Source organism: Microcaecilia unicolor, unplaced genomic scaffold (assembly GCF_901765095.1).
Source record: "Microcaecilia unicolor unplaced genomic scaffold, aMicUni1.1, whole genome shotgun sequence".
NCBI lineage: Eukaryota > Metazoa > Chordata > Amphibia > Gymnophiona > Siphonopidae > Microcaecilia > Microcaecilia unicolor.
The window spans coordinates 59,119-78,875 of NW_021963494.1; the positions used below are offsets into that span (position 1 = coordinate 59,119).

The window sequence follows — 19,757 nt, forward strand, 5'->3', positions numbered from 1 at the left end:
CATCTAATAAAGCGAGTAAAATACACACTGATGGAAAACAAATCTACCCCAAATAATAAGACACACACTTGTGATTAATGTGTTTCTGAAACCAAGGTATTGATCAATCCATTAGTGAAGTTTCATCCCATGTGAATCCTTTCTGAAAATAGAGATCTAAAACACCCCACTATCCTCCTTACTGCAGTATTCTCCAGAGGAAGTGATCAAAAATAAAACTGCTACCAGCTAAATCAGACCCGGATAATTAGTGCAGAGCACTAGCACTGAATATCCAGGCCTGGGAACATGCTGGTCAGTGGCACTTATATGGGTCCCAGCCAACATTCAGCCAAGACTTGCATAAGATACTTATGTGAGTCCTGGCTGAATATCAGCAGGAACAAGTAGATCTGTCAGGTAATCTAAACTCCCTCCTCTTCCTCCCCCTGGTTCAGATCTCTCCCCCATACCATCCCCCCAGGTTCCAAGCTCCCCACCTATACCCATCCCTAGCTCAGATTCCCTTTCAGAGCCCCTGTATACCTTCCCCTGGGCCACTCAAGATCCCTAGGGCACATCCAGGCGTTTTCCCAGAGGTGATCCTGTGTAGTCTACTTCTCACCCATTACTTTCCTCACCCGTAACTGTCTTGTCTGTCTGTATTATTTAGATTGTAAGCTCTTTTGAGCAGGGACTGTCTCTTTGTATCAGGAGTTCAGCGCTGCGTGCGTCTGGTAGCGCTATACAAATGCTAATAATAATAACAGGGCAAGAACAGTTCCTTTCTGATCTTCACTCCAGCCCACAGACTAGTGGGTCGAAGACAAAAGTGGCTGCCGTTCCTGCCAAAAGCAGAACTGCTGAGGCCTCCTAAGAATCATGAGATCCCCACAAAATTCCTGTGTCCATTCTCTGGGCTCACCTGGGGATGATATTGCTGTAACCTGGCCCTGCATTCAATGGGGCCCAGTCTCCACTGGTGCCTTACTGGTCACCATTCTGCACTGCTGGAGTAAAACCTGTAGCCAAACTCCATATATTTTACTTCTCTCTCTCTCTTTTTCTTTAAAGTAGCTTTAGCCCACAGCGAACTGCCAGAGAAATAAAGCCAAAGCACAGTTGACCAAACTTTGGCTTCTCACCAAGGAAAGCATATTCTCACACCCACACATACACCACTGGTAGGGACTGTACGAGGACTGCTACAAAACAGTCTCACCGAGCACCAACCCATGGACCAGGTTTGGGGCTCAGGAGGATGGAAACCTCCAGGCTCAACTGTGGGTAAGGGCCGTGGTCCAAGCCCCAGAAGCAGCAGACTAAAAGCAGTGAACTGTAGCCCAGGGAGTTGGGTCCACACCAAACCATCATCACCAACTCAGACCTAGACCATCTGCTGGAAGTAGAGAAATACTGGAGAGTTCCAGATACCGGTGATATCACCGGAAGATTTTAATTCTCTACCTCCACCTACTGGTAGGACACACCTCATTGGTCTAGCAGATATAAGGAAATAATCATCACCTTGATTTTTAATGACTATCTTATACCACCATGCCTATAAATACTTGCTTGGTAAACTGGCTAGAACTAGTTTAAAAACCACGTTGCTGGCTCATTAGGTTTAGTGCATCTGGCCCTAGGTGTCTTAAGCACCTCTATTCCCAACTAAAATCAAGTCTGAACAAGATTTTTCACTTAAATACATCATGGTGTACTGAGAAAGAAAAATCAATAAAGTCCGTTTTAATTTAGCTTTTGGCTTTTCATGCAAGGACTTTTAGTAATCTGTATATTTGCAAATCAAGCAAAAGATCAAATCGATAAACATAGACATGGGGTTACTCACATTGTTGTTGCGAGTTTCTACAGCAGGAAACTTTCTGACTATAAATTTGACAGCAGATTCCAGGTTTTTGTCGATGAGATATGACGGTTTTGCCTTGGGATCCCCACATGCCTACATATAAAGAAAGAAAAACATAAAACAAATATAATTTTCATTAAACACTAAGTTTTAAAAATAAAAACTACAGTTAGAAACTAGAAAGATATTTGTTGGCTTTCAGAGAGCAAGTGATAAAATGAGTAGGCAGAGTGCAGGGTTTCACAGCTGGAATATGCAATGGCAGAAAGAATAAGAGATGTTCTTCTACTGAAAAAAATGTATGGGAAGTTTTAAAGCAGTTAGTGCAAAACAGCTGAGAGGGGAAAAGCTCAATCCTAAAAGAAAAAAATATATATATATATTTTACTTCTAGTCAACTTTTGAGGTAGGGTTGTGAACCATCTGTAGATAATAGCTGGAAAATTCAACTGAGCCATCATCCATGAACAAGAATGCTAAGCACGTGGTAATAAGTTTATGTATCCTACATGAAACAAAATAATGTGTTTCAATTTATAAATAGTTTTTCTTTTTTCATAGCTAGTACCTTCAGGAGAGTACAAATTCACCATACTCTCAAAAATAAAAATACCAACACTATCCCATTTTACATAATAGCAAGGTACTGTGCCAGTTTCTTAAGTTGGGAACGTTCTAATTCTGCTGTATCTTTTTCAATTAGAGTGTATTTGACAATGGTAAGTTTTGCCTTAAAGAGATGGTTGATAATACTTCTCTAGTAATTTATTCATTAAATCAAAGAGCTCTCATAGAAACACCAGTGTTCCATGCAAAACTCTAAAATTATGTGGATCTAATAAGGTTTACAGCAAGGAACTACTGAATGCTAATGTTTACTTAGCTTTTCTTCACTGATCTCTATAGCTGTGCTGTGGATTAGAGAGAAAGAAGTCATGGAGTATGAGTCTGATTCTGAAAGCGGGCAAGCGGTCAGAGGGAAGGTAAAAAGCTTTGCAAACCTTCCAAACTTGTCCTTGCTGGGGAAGCATTTAAACAAAGAGAGAGAAAATTACACATAAACATAGATTTTTTTAAAACTCTGATCATACGTCATGATTAGGATAGTGAAAAATAAACTGTACGTTTTCAGCAAAACAAGATAAACACTAACACTCCCGGATTCTATGTAGCGTGCCTAGCATTCTGCGCTGAAATCCAAGCATATTCTATAACAATCCACATAACTTAACTGGCTTAAGACAATCAGCGTTAATAGCACTTAACAATAATCAGCACCAACTGACAGTAATTAAAGTTTGTGTGTGCTAAGTGTATTCTGTAATGCATAGTTTCTAAATTTTAATGCATGCAGGTAAAAAGGGCAGTGGTTTTGGGTGGGGAAATGGGCATTCCAAAATTTATGTGCACTATTATAGAATACGGCCCTCTTTGCCTAAATCTACACCATGTTTTCATTGGTATACATGGAGCAGCACAGATGTCAACTAAGCGTATATTGCACCTAAATCTAGATGCTGCTTATAGAATACACTTAGGCAGATTTTCTAGGCACCATATATAGAATCCGCCCTTATATGGTGCAACAATAACCTTAGGTTGTTAGTATCAACCAACCAGCATTATTACATGTAGAATATTTTCCTGTTGTGTGAAATTATACCATTATGACCAAGTGCATCTTGAAGCACATGTCATGGTCACTGGATTTTTTGAAAGGGAAAGGAGATCATCATTATCAAATATAGAACGTAACTAGAAAAGGGGAAAGAAACTAGTCAGTGAAACTTTACATACCTGAAAAAAAAGAAACCAAGGATAAGAATAAACAATTTTACGAATCTAAAATAAAATTCATCCTGTAATAAAATATCCAACTTATAAACAAAAAAAACAAAAAACAAGATGACATGCAATAGTATATCAACAAGCAATAAAATTCTAGTATTAAGACACCTCCCCTCACTACACACATACAAATTCCTGTTTGGGTACACATACATTATTAAATAAAAATATCACCCAACATACCTAGGGCCCTGTTTACTAAGGTGCATTAGTATTTTTAGTGCGCCTACACTTAGCAATAACCATGTAGGCACCTATAGGGATATTGTAGGCACGTACATGGTTAATCCATGTTAAAAATGTTAGTGCGCCTATAACGCTGCTTAGTAAACAGGGCCCCTACTGTAGAAGTTTATTTTACACAAATTAAATTTCACTGGTAAGCATCTTGGGGGGGGGGGGGGGGGGGGGAATGTGCATAACAAACTAGTAAAGTTAGAGAGATCAGGAATTTGACAGCAAAAGATCAATATGGCATCTCACATTTAGAACTAGAATATCACCCCCAGTTTGATATTTTTAAATAAGTAATAAAGAAAACTTCAAAATTATATGCACTAATTATTCACTTGAAGTAGCTACTAACAAAACTCATAGGGCTCATAGGACCCTTTGTTATTGCACTCTGTTGGGTCAGGTTTGAACATTCTGAATGTGAGTAGTAAAGATTCTTCCAATTTAAAGTCCTGCAGGAATGGATTGGATTCCCCTGTGACTTTTCAATATTGTCAATAACAAACATTCTAAGAAATTAACAAGAAATACTCCATGACAAAAACACATGATTTTTTTTTTTTTTTTTGGGGGGGGGGGGGAGACGAGACATGTTTGTTCTACAATGCAACTTACAAAATTATCATGAAATTACTGGCAGTGCTCAGTCATTTTCTGCAATATGTCTTCTAGCAGATTTACAGGACCATGGCTTCTGACATATTTGTGCTCACAGATTAACTTTTTTTCTATCAGCTATATACCTATGAGCAGCTAGAACAAAACAGCAGTGCTCCATCATTATAATATCCAAAATTTAACAGAGGGTAGGATGCTAAATACAGAAAAAAATGTTTTTAAAAAATGCAATCTACATGAATTTCTTTGTAGAGAAAAGTCTTCTGCCATTAAATATTTTCACACTAAATTCCCAACATCCCATATTGTGCACTCCCTTTCCTCATGCTAAAGGTTAAAGCACTATTTGGGTGATTCTTCTAACATTCATGACAGTAGCAAAATAGTGATTTGTATGAGGAAGATTAAAAAATGAAAGAGCAAACAAGATCAATCTGAATAGCCTCACAATATTTCCTGTGATTCTAACAATAGAATAAATGGACCCAGAAAAAAAAACCCATTTCCATCTGGTGCCTTCAGCCATCAACTAGAAACCGAAATCTATGAAGACTACCCATTTCCTCTTCTTGTCAAAATAATATAGGCCCTATGTCAGGGCTTGACAAATCTCAGATGCTACGTTGCCATGGCACCTAGAAACTGCACACTGGCACCTGGTATGTAATATCTCCTTAATTTTTTTTTTGGTAGTACTGCCTCAAAATAGTACGTTTCCTGCTTTTGCACCACATGTCGCAGGAAATTTGGGAAGTCTCGGGGTTACAAGTCTTAGACTTGAAACCATGAGACCAGCCTGAACTTCCTGCATCATGCAGCTCAAGTTCTTATTGAAAGCCATATCCCAGCAGAAGCAGCAGCCTGCAGGGTGAGGGAAAGGTCAGAGCAAGAGAGAGACTAAGGGGGGGGGGGGGAGGGAATGTCACAGTTTCAGTTGTTTGGAATCTGTATAGCAATTTAGGACTTTACTGAATCTATTGGCTTATTTGGAGGGCCTAACAGAATTTGAGTCACCACTGATCAATATTGACAACCTATTCTATTACAATTCTTCTATACCGCTTTCGTATATTTCTCAAAGCGGTTTACAATAATATTAGATATCACTTATAATTCATCTACTATAATAAAACTCACCCTCAACGTTCTGAGGACACTGACGTCAGTGAAGCCAAGCTCTGACTTCCTTCAAAAAGGTTCGAAGGTTCGTGGTGGTGAAGCCACCAAAATCACTCCAGGCCCCGCCCTCGAGGGCGGAGCAATGGCAGAACAACGAAGGGGTTGGCAGGGAGGTAGGAAATCGCTCCGGGCCCCGCCCTCGAGGGCGGAGCAATGGCAGAACAACAAAGGGGTTGGCAGGGAGGCGGGGAGTGGGAAATCACTCCGGGCCCCGCCCTCACGTCAAACGTCATGATGTTGGGGGCGGAGCAATGCCAGAACAACGAAGGGGTTGCCCAGGGACGGAGGGGGGTGTTGGCGACGAAAACCTTGCTAGCGCCCATTTCATTTGCTCTGAAACGGGCTTCTTTTACTAGTATCTTAATATAACTTCAGACCAAATGCCACAATGGAAACAAATAGGATTTTAAAACTTTCTGAAAAAGACCATAGTTAGATATTAATCTTATAGATAATGGTATCTATTCCATACTTTACGATCCTGAAACAAAAACGATTTACCAAATATATTTCAATTTAATTTCCTTCGTTGAAGGAATGTCAAGTGCCAAATGTTTTGCACTTCTCAACTGGTATTAATTGCCCTACCATAACTGTATTCATGCCATAGACACATTTATATACTTGACAAGCAATCTTAAATTGAATGCGGGATTCCACTTTTAGACAATGCAATTTTTCTAATAAAAGGGCTGACTTCAATAAATTTTACTAAACCATATATCAAGTGAGCAGCCACATTTTGCATTAATTGAAGATTATGCATTTTTTATTAATTTTATGATACGATGAATTGCAATATTCAAATAAAGGAGTTAAAATTGCCTGTGCAATAATTTGAAATCTTGATAACCTATGATCCACATAGCAGTAGATTTTGAGGAATTAAGAAATATTCTATTACTAGTGGTTCATTGTGCAACAGTATCCAAAGTGATTGAGATGGGTTAGGTTGAAACACAGAGTCAATGTTAATAGACCAAATGGATATCATCAGCAAAGTACTAGCCTTTAATTCCTAGGGCGTGCATGAATATAGCTAAAAAAATTAATAAACAGATTAAACACAGGGGCAAGCATCAAGCCATGGGATACACTACTAGACAGTGTGCAGGGTATAAGCAAAGATGGAACATATAGGTAGGTAAGAGATTAAGAGGAGTCAAAAAGTAAAGTAAGGTGAATAAGAAAGGTGCACATGAGGTCAGCGAAATGGTTAATATTATCTCAGCTAGGGTAGGAGTGGGTCAATAAGTCTGGTGATAATTCTCATGGTAGTGCCAGATTGGCAACATTATTCATATGTACATGGGAAAATTGTTTCTTACCATGATAATTTTCTTTCCTTTAGTCATAGCAGATGAAGCCATTACGTATGGGTTGTGTCCATCAACCAGCAGGGGGAGATAGAGAGCACTCAACTTTTCACAGTGCCTCATGGCCAGCTAGCTCCACTGCCTCTTCAGAATTTGAAGCTTCCAAAGCAGTATGGCAAACCGCAATGGGAATAACATGAACTTTCCTCACAGCGAACGATGGCCGCTTAACAAGGGCATAAACTCAAAAAAAGGAGGGAATGAACTCATCCTCCTGGAGGGAATGAACTCGTCCTCCACTTTGTATAAACGGAGGGAATACTTGCATCCTCCTGGTGGGAATAAACTCATCCTCCCAAAACATGAACTGGAGGGAATGAACTCATCCTCCTATAACTGTAACAAGAATCCTGAAGACTGTTTTCTGACTCCCCAAGGAAGTAATATAACTTCAGGAAACAAGAACAGCACCTAAAATCAGAATCACTGCAATACAGACAATCATACAGGGAGGGCTCATGGCTTCATCTGCTATGACTAAAGGAAAGAAAATTATCATGGTAAGAACCTAATTTTTCCTTCCTTGTCATCAAGCAGATGAAGCCATTACGTATGGGATGTAACAAAGCAATCCCTAAATAGGGTGGGAACAAGCCACACCACGCGCTAGCACCTGTGCTCCAAAACGCGCATCCCTCCTGGCAGCCACATCCAGCCTGTAATGTCGGGCGAAAGAGAGCTTAGAAGCCCATGTTGCAGCACTGCAAATCTCATGAAGAGATAGTGCTCCAGTTTCCGCCCAGGAAGAGGAAATCGCCCTTGTGGAATGTGCCTTAAAGGCTTCAGGCGGAGCCCGGCCAGACAGCAGATATGCTGAAAAGATAGCTTCTTTGAGCCAACGGGCAATAGTGGCTTTAGACGCTTATGACCCTCTGTGAGGACCTGCAAACAGCATAAAAAGATGGTCAGAGATCCTGAAAGAATTTGTAATTCGCAGATACTGCAACAGAGTCCTGCGCACAACCAAAAGGTGCAACTGCCCAAATGAATCTGGAAACTCCTCCTCAACAAAGGAGGGAAGAAAAACAGGCTGGTTTAGGTGAAACGCTGAAACCACCTTAGGCATGAAGAAAGGCACGGTCCGAACCGTGACCCCTGACTCTGAGAATTGCAGAAAAGGGTCTCTACAGGACAGCGCCTGGAGCTCTGACACCCGTCTCGCCGAGGTAATGGCCACTAAAAAGACGGCCTTCAGTGTCAAATCGTTCTCTGAAGCACGCCGAAGCGATTCAAACGGAGCCCCCTGAAGGGCCTTCAATACTAACCCCAGGTTCCAAGCTGGACAAGGTGCCCGCACGGGAGGATGGAGCCGAAGCACCCCTCTAAGAAACCGTGCCACAACTGGATGAGCAGCTAAGGACACGCCTTCAACCTTGCCACGCAGGGAGGCCAATGCTGCCACTTGCACCCGCAGGGAATTATAGGCCAATCCTTTGTGTACACCATCCTGCAAAAAGTCCAGAATCGGCGAAACAGGAGCCCGCAACGGAGAAAGCGCTCTTGAAACACACCAGACTTCAAACTGGCGCCAAATCCTGGCATAAGCCACGGAAGTGGAGCGCTTACAGACCTGCAGGAGAGTGGAAATTACCTTGAGTCGCCTTTATCTCTCAATTGTGCCCTCTCAATCACCATGCCATAAGACCAAAGCGGCACCAGACCCTGTGACAACAGGTGCGGAACCAGAGGTAACGGAAAGGAAGCCTCCAACAGCATCTGTCGGAGGTCCGCATACCAAGGCCTCCTGGGCCAATCCGGGGCGATGAGCACCACTTCTCCTGGATGCAGTCGAATCCTCAGGAGCACTCGCCCTATCAAGGGCCACGGAAGGAATACATACAGCAAGCCCAGGGGCCAGGGTTGAGCCAAGGCATCCAACCCGGCAGAGCGAGGATCCCTCCCGTCTGCTGAAGAAGCACGGGACTTTGGCATTGGAACTGGTCGCCATAAGATCCATCACTGGCTTGCCCCATTTGGCACATATCTGCAGGAATACATCGTCTGCTAGTTCCCACTCCACTGGATCGATCTGATGCCTGCTTAGTCGGCTTGCACGTTGCTCTGACCTGCAATGTGAGCTGCTGACAGGGACTGTAGATGCAGCTCGGCCCAGTGGCAAAATTTGTTCGGCCTGCGCGGCTAGAGCCAGAAACACCGCTTTCAACTCCAGGCGGTTGATAGACCACTCCGACTCGTCGGGCATCCACAGACCCTGGGCATGCTTCCCCTGGCAATGTGCGCCCCAGCCCTTCAGGCTGGCATCTGTCACCACTAGGCACCAATCTGGGAGCGCCAGCGGCATTCCCCGCTGCAACATGCTGTCCGAGAGTCACCACTCCATACTGAGGCGGGCCGCAGGGAGCCAAGAAACTTTGCACTGATAATCCTGAGATACTGGAGACCATCGTTGAAGTAGAGAATACTGTAGAGGTCTCAGGTGCGCTCTCGCCCATGGCACCACTTCCAAGGTGGCTGTCATCGATCCCAACAGCTGGACAATGTCCCAAGCTTGCAGGCGGGGCATCCTCAGGAGCAGACGGACCTGATTCTGAAGCTTGCACCGCCTTTGCTCGGGAAGAAACACATAGCCCGAGGCTGTGTCGAACCTGGCCCCCAAATATTCTAGAGATTGTGAGGGGGTCAGGTAACCTTTGGCCATATTGAAGACCCAGCCCAGAGATTGAAGGACTGAAACCACTCTGGCTGTAGCTAGATGACTCTCTTTTTCTGAGTCTGCTCTGATGAGCCAGTCGTCTAGGTACGGGTGAACCCGGATACTCTCTCGCCTGAGAAAGGTAGCTACTACCACCATTACCTTGGAGAAGGTTCGGGGAGCTGTGGCGAGGCCAAAAGGCAAGGCCCGAAACTGGAAATGTTTTCCCAACACCGCAAACCGCAGAAACTTCTGGTGCGGGGGCCAAATTGGTATGTGCAAGTAAGCTTCTTTCAGGTCCAGAGATGTGAGAAACTCTCCTGGCTGTACCGCCGCAATGACGGAGCGCAGGGTTTCGATGTGAAAATGCCGCACACTTGTTTAGCTCTTTTAAGTCCAAGATCGGGCGAAAAGACCCGCCTTTTCGTGGCACCACAAAGTAAACCCTAGTAGCGCTCTAGAAATGTTAAGTAGTAGTAGTAGTAATATTCCCGTTTATAATGTAAGAGCTGCCAACATGAAAATGCTTCTTTATGAACAGCATATGATGTTGCATTCTATCACTGTTGTTACCACTGCTACATTTAGGTTAGTGGAGTGTTAAAGGGATTTTTGGATTTAGCTTACGCTTTTTTTGAGTTGTAGCTCAAGGTGAGTTACATCAAGTAGGTATTTTTCTGGGGGCGTGTCAAGATGGCGACCTGAGCGTTTGTGTTGATCGCTCGTGTCGGTTCTGCGGGTGATTCCTACCTTTTTGATCTTCAAAATGCCTCATACAAAAAGAAAGGGGATAGTGAAAGGCCAAACGCCAGTGGCCCGAACTTCCTCCCCATCCCAGCAGACGATAGAGCGATTCACTACGCTCATTCCAACTATAAAGGCGTCCGATTCCGAGCTGAGGACTGAAGGAGGAGCCTCGGTCCTCTCGGACCTAGAAACATCCTTATCGCCGCCAAATAATCGACCTCCATGCCCAGCGTTTCAAGAACAGAGTGCGGAGATTCAGACCCATACGGAAGTCGTTCAGGGTCAAATCTCTCATGGCGTCGACTCGTTCCAGAACGCTGAGAGAACAACGTTGGAAGGAAATCCTCCCATGGAGATTACTCTTCAAGCGATTTGGGAGGCATTGCAGGGATTGAATCAGTCTGTTTTGAACTCAGCTCGGGAGACCTCTCAGTTAGTGAGTAAGATTGATTCATTAACTTGTTCTTTTGAAAAGACTAAGCAGGAATCAGGGTTGCAAATGCAACAAATTCAACAAGAAGTTAAAACCTTAAAAACAATAACTGAATCTTTGACTGTAGATAAAACTATTATACACAAGAAAATAGAACAGTTTGAAAACTTTAATAGACGACTGAATCTGAGACTGTTAAATTTTCCTTGGTTAAAAAACATTGGTTCTACTGAAATGTTTAAAAAATATCTACAAGATGTTTTGCTGTTTCCGGCTTCAGCTATACCCCCTTTAAATAAAACGTATTACTTACCGATACCTGTACAAGCTGAACCTGGGGATAGCGAAGATAGATTGGATCACCCGAAGAGACTACTACTAGAACAACATACTACACAAGAACCTTTAGATATTTCTTTGATATTGGAAACATCATTTTCTGAAATAGAACAGCGTAGAACTCTTTTGGTGTCTTTTGTTTTTGAGCAGGACTTAAATTCAGTATTGAAGTTATATTTCAGAAATTCTTTGAAAATGTTCTGTGGTCAGAGAATTTGGGTATATCCTGATGTCTGTAAAACAACTCAAGATAGGAGGAAAAAATTCCTGACTTTTCGAGAGGAAACCCGAGCTTTGGGGGCAACATTTTTGCTTGCATATCCCTGTAAATGCCTGATTAAATATATGGGTATAAAGTATATATTTTATGACCCAGAACATCTTAAAGCTTTTTTAGAAATGAAAAAGCTAATTGTTAAACCTAAAGAGTAATAAGAATGTTATTATACTGATTATTAGAGATTTAACGGGAATGTTAGGTCAGGCCATATATAGCAGTGCCTTTTTTTTCTTTCTTATTTGGATCTCCTATTGTCCTGATCACCTCCCCCCCTTCTTTGGTATAATTTTGGTTGTGGTCTAAAGAATTGTATAATTTGATATATGAAAAATTTTGTATGGGAAGATTTCATCAAAGAATATGTATTCAAAGATATGCAATGTGTTACAGAAACATGTTAATCGTGTAAAAATATATATGAAAACTTAAATAAAAAAAAAAAATAAAAAAAAAAAAAGTAGGTATTTTTCTGGCGGGGAGGAGGGGCAGGGAGGCTCACAATCTAAGTTTATGCTTGAAACAATGGAGAGTTAAGTGATTTGTCCAAGACCACAAGCAATGGCAGTGGGAAGTGGAGTAGCCTAGTGGTTAGTGGGGGGCGGGGGGGGGGGCCGGCAGAGGGTCCGAAGATCCCTGTGGAAGAGCTCTTTTAAGCATGTACGCCCTATGCAGCATTAAAACAAAATCAGGGGAGAAAACCGCTCCCTGACCGCCCGGATTCTGCCCAGGGCTATCAGCTCTATTATTGGCCTCACTCAGAGGACCCCCCCCCCCCCCCGGATTCAGGGCTCTCCATCGCAACGGAGGCCGCGCCATGTGTAAAATCCAAAATGGCGTCCGCTGCCAGCTCAGAGCGCAAAAGATCGCCGCTCGCCATGCTCGGGCCGGCTCTACCGTCTGTACAGCACGAATTACAGAGCCCCGCTGCTGATTTGCGCTTGCCACATTTAGTCTCCGCAGCCATCGCTGAAAACGGCAGTAAAAATCAAAAATGGCAGTTGGTGCCAAAAATGTCCCGATCGCGGGCCCACCCCGGAGGAGTCAGAAAACACTCTTACCTCACTAGACCGAGTATCACAGCTCCGGTCCTGCAGAAAAATCTCAAGAAAAAAAAAAGCTCTTTTCCAAGATCACTGCGCTAAAGCGCGACGCAACTTTAGTTATTTATTTATTTTAACGCTGTGAGGAAAGCAGAGGCAAAAGAGGTAAATAAAAACTCCGGAGGCTCAGATAAGTGGGAAAGGCAGGGAAAGGCGAACCAATGTGCCTGCATCCACTGAGTGGGAAAGGACAGGGAAAAGCAAGCTAATATGTCCACATCCACGGAGGCATGGGTAAGGCAGGGAAAGGGCTGACCTATGTGCCTTCAAAGTGAAGCTGCTATAGCCTCTAACACCCCGGCTAACAACTGGCAAGCCAGGAGCCACCCCCAGGCAGATTTTTGATGGAGCTCGAAGAAGCTGCAGCCACCCTGCTTGGGGAGACAGAGAATACTGAAGAGGCAGTGGAGCTAGCTGGCCACGAGGCACTGTGAAAAGTTGAGTGCTCTCTATTTCCCCCTGCTGGTTGATGGACACAACCCATACGTAATGGCTTCATCTGCTTGATGACAAGGAAGTCGGGATTACACACTTGACAGCTGGAAAGAATACATACTCACTGTGAAATAGGGCCGATAACAAAATCTGGGACTTTTATTGGAGAGAGAGTGTCCCAATAATCCTGCGTGGGTTTTTTTTTCTTTCTAGGAATAAAAGGTGTGCTGATACTCTTGCAAAGCCAACCTTAGGGGCCGGGATAACCAGGGCTTTTTTCAGCCGATACAGCATAGGCAGCCCTGTGGCCCAGAATAGCTTTACCTGGAAGGCAGCTGCCTCTGACTATGAGGGTCACAGGTTCAAGAATGGCTGGTGCATCAATAGAAAAAGAAGAAAAAAAAAAAAGAAATACAAGCCGAGAAATGTAGCTGGGTGGATAGGACACTTTTGGAAGGCAAGAAAAAAAAAAAAGGTGCCGCTATTCTGTACCAGTGTGTACTGGCTGAAAAAAAAAAAAGCCCTGGTATTCTTTTATAAGTCAGTTTTCTGTTATCTACTAACTATTCTATTCTTTTTATATAGACACTTCTATACCACTTATAACTAACTTCAAAGCAGTTTACAACCAAGAAGATATTTGTTACATTTGTATCCCACATTTTCCCATCTATTTGCAGGCTCAATGTGGCTTACATAGTACCATAAAGGCGTTCGCCAATTCCGGAATGAACAAATACAGTAATGTTGTGGTAGAATAAGGTTTGTGTGTGCAGACACATTAGGGAATCGTAGAGAGGAAGAGTTATTATATGTCCATTACGAGCTTTGGTTTCGTTGTGTTGCAGGGTACAGGCATTTAAGTTGGGTTGGTAGGGTTGCTTAAGCGCTTGACTGGCAAATATCTTAAGACAAATTACAATTTCAGAATTATCAAGAAATTTATAATAAATCAAAATGTGATATTAAAGCTTTACAAAAGTAGGTATAGTTTGCTATAGCCAATAGAGAACCTGGGATTGAATTCCAGATCTTAGAGCCTTGGAAAGAGAAGAAACGTTCCCAGACTGACTCCAACTTCAAATTCTTTACTATTGGTATTTCTAATGTTAGATTTCTGGAACTCTTCAACTAGTATCTGCGTAGCCCCTGTAAATAGCTAATAGCCCTATGACTGTGTACCAGTTCACAGAATGGTTTGTTATATGATGTTTTGCTTCTACTGATCTATCATGAAGTACTTACAAGAATTAAAGATTAAGGTTTTGGAATGGATTTCAAAGAATCCAGACTTAAATACTATTGCAAATATGTGGGGTGATCTCAAATGTGCACTTCATGCAAGAAAACCTATGAATATTTCTGATTTAAGAGTTCTATGAGGAAGAATGAGTAAAATTCCAAAAGGGCAATTAGATTCACTAAAACAGAATTTGACCAGGAGTGCCTAAAATGTTGACTACAACTATAACCTTACAAAAAAGATGAAATGATTCTGATCACATACAATATTATCTACTCTCCACAAAATAAAATTGAGCAGCTCCGACACAGATTTCAAGCAAGATCATTTTTATCTGTAAATAAAGGGTTTAAGCAGCAGCATGTTCAAGATTCTCACTTCCTCTTTCAAAAACCATATACTCTACTATTCTTCCGGCCACAATGCCCACACTACAATCAATGACATTAATCAACAACTTTTCCTCTTAAAGTAATTTTCAAAGTTCTTGAAGCATAAGAACATAAGACTTGCCATACTGGGTCAGCCCAATGGTCCATCTGGCCCAGCATCCCTGCTTCCAACAGTGGCCAATCCAGGTCACAAGTACCAACCCAAACAGTAGCAACATTCTATGCTACCAATCCCTGCAGCATTTCCTCTTATTCAGCTCAACTAAATCAATGCATTTTTGGTAACTACACAATATCTAAACCCCCAAACTTATAAAATTAAACCAAAAATTGTGTTATCTAGAGCACAATGTTGGTGGCTAGCTCTCAACTTTTCAGACTCTCCAAGTTTGTTTACATTTTATTCATTATCAGAAAAAGCCATGTATTTTTAAATGTAATGACATCCTAGGTTTAATAGTGAAAACCATAAGCAATTTTTTTATTAGTGACTAGTAAAAGAGGCCCGTTTCTGAGCAAATGAAACGGGCGCTAGCAAGGCTTTCCTCGCCAACACCCCCCCTCCCCTCCCTGGTCAACCCCTTCGTTGTTCTGCCATAGCTCCGCCCCCAACGTCATGACGTTTGACGCGAGATTTCCCCCGCCTCCCTGCCTGCCAACCCCTTCGTTGTTCTGCCGTAGCTCCGCCCTCGAGGGCGGGGCCCGGAGCGATTTTGGTGGCTTCACCACCACGAACCTTCGAACCTTTTTGAAGGAAGTCAGGGCTTGGCTTCACTGACGTCAGTGTCCTCAGAACGTTGAGGGTGAGTTTAATTATAGTAGATATTTACACTGCTTTATTATTTTTGAAATTCAGTTTTATCAACATTTTACACATCTTGCGACATCTTTAATTAAACTTACATAAAAACAACTTAAGAACAATAAGTTTCTGAGATCATATAGATCCCTACTTCAGATTTTTCTTCACAGGAAAGATGCTTAGGTGAAGGATAATAAATGATGTCACGAATTACCTATGTAGTTCTTGACCTACTCTGCTTTTCCTGTTGTGAATGGGAGCTCCTTATTCTCTGTCTCTAGATATAGTATTTTACTTAGGAAACCAGCAGGGAACATGGCATTACTGAAACAATTTCCATAAAAAACTTAACATAATGAGTTATTTGCACAGGTAATGACAAGCAAGACAATTTTTATATTTGCCAGAAAATAAGTATAATGTGATTGGCAGACATATGAAGATACATTAGTGAAATTTGCCTTATATATTTGAGTACCAGTATTTCAATTAATGAGTCTAAGAAATCAAACCAAGCACAACGATTGATAAACTAATTCCACTACTAATTCTCTAGCTATTGCTGGGAGGTAATAGGCCAATGGAGAATTGAAATGGCATATGGTAGTCAAATCATATATTTATTTAATAAATTTTAAAATTCTCATGAACCTAAGAAAGTTAATTCAATTAGTAGGAGAGATTCAAAACTCTCCTATCCCTACCCTGCAAAAAATAAAATGGCTCTCTTTTAGTTGATAGTGAAAAACAAACCACATGCACAAATATTCTCTCCCACAGATAAGAATATAGCAATAAACAAAATTTGAGGAGAAATTTTAATCTAAGGAGACTTCAGTGGTGCCCCTTGCCAGTATTTTACCACTGTTGCAAGATATTTCAGCACCCACCTCCTCATCATTCTCCTACGATATGTCTTAAAAAGCTTTAAACTTCCACTAACTTCTAATATTTCAAATAACTTCAATAAATATTAAATACTCATCACATGTTCATATGGAGCAAATATATGTAATCTCAAACGAGGGGACAAAAACATCCGACATGCATGTTTCGCCTCCACAGGCTTTTTCCAGGACTGTCCCCAAAATCACCATTAGCGCCAAAATGGAGCTGAGCTGGCACTAATGATGATTTTGAGGACAGTCCTTGAAAAAGCCTGTGGAGACGAAACATGCATGTTGAACGTTTCGGATGTTTTTGTCCCCTCGTCTGACATTACATATATTTGCTCCATTTGAACATGAGATGAGTATCTAATATTTAATATTCACTGAAGTTATTTGAAACATCAGAAGTTAGCAGAAGTTAAAGCTTTTTACGACATATATATTACAGGAGTCTGATGAGGAGGTGGGTGCTGAAATATCTTGCATCAGTGGCAAAACGCTGGCAAGGGGCACTGCTGAAGTCTCTGTAGATTAAAATTTCACCTCAAATTTTATTGCTATATACTTATCTGTGAGAGAATATTTGTGTATTAGTGTTGCCATCTCACAGAACAACTTAATTTTGCCTTGAGGACTGAAAAACAAATCACTGCAGCATGTTAAACTTCTGGTATGTTCATCTATTCATGCATTGATATGCTGCCTATAACTAAGCAGATTATAAACCAATAATCATGTTGAATAAAATAAAATTAAAACAAAACAAACATCATAACACAAACACAAAAAACAAATAAATCCCAAAAGCAGCAGATGAAATGATGGTACACTGTCTGTGGGCATGAACATGGGCAGCACACAGAAGTGCATGTGTAAGTTATAAAGCACTATGGTGCTCATTTTCAAAGAACACAGATTAACAGAGTTACATGGAGGGGCATTTTCAATATGACATTTAAGTTGGACTTTAGACATTCTGCGCTAAATGTCCCAAATCCGAATAGAAAACATAACCGTTATTGAAAGCACAAAATATTTATCTTTTTGTTGGAAAATACCGTTTGTATCAAGTTTTTGTGCTCTTTGCACTTATCAAACCATTTTCAGAAAAAAAAGTACAAGTGAAAAAACATAGGAAATCAAGCCATTGGGATGAAGGAGGGGCCAGCATTTTAGCAGACTGGTCCCCTAGACATCTCAGGAGAGCAAAGGGGCACCCTTGGGGGCACTGCTGTGGGTTTCATATAAATGCTCCCAGGTACACATCTCACCATTACTCCCTTACCTTGTCTGCTGAGCCCTCCAAAACCCACTATTTCCAACTCTTCACCACTACAATAGCCCTTATGTGTGAAGGAGGCATCTATATATGGGTACAGTGGGTTTCTGGTGAGTTCTGGAAGGTTCACAGTTTCCACCACAAATGTAACAGGTAGGAGGAAGTATGGGCCTGGGTGCACCTGTCTACAGTGCACTGCACCAACCACTAGATTACTCCAGGGACCTGCATGCTGCTCTAACAGACCTAGCGATAACATCTGAGGTTATTATAGAGGCCAAATAATATTTTATTCACATTTGTGGGGGTGGGAGTCATCCCTGATTCCCTCCAGTGGTCATCTGATCATGTAGGGCACATTTTCATTCCTTATCATTGTAAAGGCAGATCTAGATCAAAATACTGAAGTTTTAGCCCTAGACATTTTCATTTTGTTCTGTTATAGCTGTAAAATGTGCCAAGTGTTTGGAATGCCCTAAGCCCACTCTCATCCCACCCCCTTGTGATCTGGATGCACTGCAGACGAATTGCATAGATAGACATCTACATAATAGGTTTAAAAAAAAAAACATCGAACGAGGCTTTGACATTTTTTTCTTTCAAACATGAGCCCCATATTAAGTCTATGTGCTTTGAAATGAGCCTCCATATGTACATATGTCTGGTTCACATATCACCTACGACAAGATAACATGCAACATAGTGGACAGTATTTTCCAGTTTTGCAGGATGGGTGGCAACTTCTAAACACCTACATATACATCACCAAAGAGTCTGCTAAATAAAAGAAAATGGATATGGGAAGTTTAAGACAAACATTCAAACTGAACAGTTAAAAAGCCAATTATTTATGTATGTGTTAAGCCTGAAAAAATGCTGCTTTTTGTCGCTAATTCTTTTGCAATTAATAGCATCCACATCAATACAAATGAATTTCCCCTTAACACCCAAATTAGAGAAAGACTGGAAACCTAAGGTCTGCAGTAACTTCCAAAAGCATGTTTATAACAGCGATCCGAAAATGAAGCGTTTAAGTATGATCCTTCCTCCCCCCAACTACCAATATGCTACCACCTCTGAGCGTGGGATCATCAATTGCGACAGGCCCTATATACAGGAACCCCAACCATTTAAAGAGACCCGGATTAATGAGCTGTTGACCCCCACCATTTCAGCAATGCTTGTTTTCTGCACCCTACCATATCCGTTTGATCTGACCCTTCCCTCGCCTCACCCGTACTGCCTTCCGCCCCGGCAGCAGGACGATGCTCCCTGGTACGATCGCACCGGGTTGTAACGCACCGCCCAAGCGGGGCGCAGGACACTGAGGAGGCCTTTTACTAAAGCTTAGCTCAAGTTATCTACAGCAGGGCCCATTTTATTCCCATGGGCCCTGCTACAGATAACTCAATCTAAGCTTTAGTAAAAGACCCCCTGATAGCAGGCCAGGCCCAGCGGAGGCCACCACTTTCCCTGCGCATTTCTCAGCCCTCCCTCGCTTCCGCCACCCCTCGTTACCTTCTTGATGTTGTAGAGGCGGGTCAGCATCCCGATACCCCGGTCATTGAGAATGGTGAGTTTTTTCCGCCAGTTTCTGCTGGCTAGGCTGCAGGACCGAGCGCGACATGCCGCCCCAAGTGAGAAGCGTCCGTGAGTCGGCCGCAGGGCTTGGGAGAGAAAACGAGGAAAAGGCTCGCAAGGGCTAGAAGCTGCGGAATACCGCAGCACCGCTCCTGCTTCCTTCCTGCTAGCGCTGTGACGCCTCCGCTCTTCGATCGCCAAACACCAACAACCCTGCTGCGCTCGCTCCCACTCCCCAGCTGTCCTAGGCGTGGCGTACGTCAGCCGCAGCCCAGCCAGAACGAGGCTGATTCCCGCGGCAAGTACCGCGCACGCGCTGGCTTTTCACGCCCCCTCTTGATCCTACACAAATGAAGGAAGAAGGAAAAAGGAGGAGGAGTAGGGGGGTGGGGGAAGGAAAAGCAGAGTGGGTGGGATGAGGAATATGTTTGTGATTTTACTCGTCTCCTGGTTGGATTATTGTTGAAGAAAATTCTGAT

General features: G+C 42.3%; 1 protein-coding gene across 1 annotated transcript in view; it reads right to left on the reverse strand.

Annotated features, from left to right (window-relative positions):
* The window catches only part of LOC115459366 (nck-associated protein 1-like), a gene marked incomplete at its 3' end in the record, with an annotated part of 67,655 nt that extends 48,381 nt beyond the window's left edge, over positions 1–19,274 (reverse strand). The window contains exons 1-2 of the mRNA XM_030189203.1: positions 19,216–19,274; positions 1,832–1,942 (exon numbers count right to left, since the gene is read on the reverse strand). Of these exons, the coding sequence (XP_030045063.1) occupies positions 1,832–1,942; positions 19,216–19,245 (141 nt within the window). The remainder of the gene's footprint in view (positions 1–1,831; positions 1,943–19,215) is intronic.
* Between the last annotated feature and the right edge of the window lie 483 nt (positions 19,275–19,757).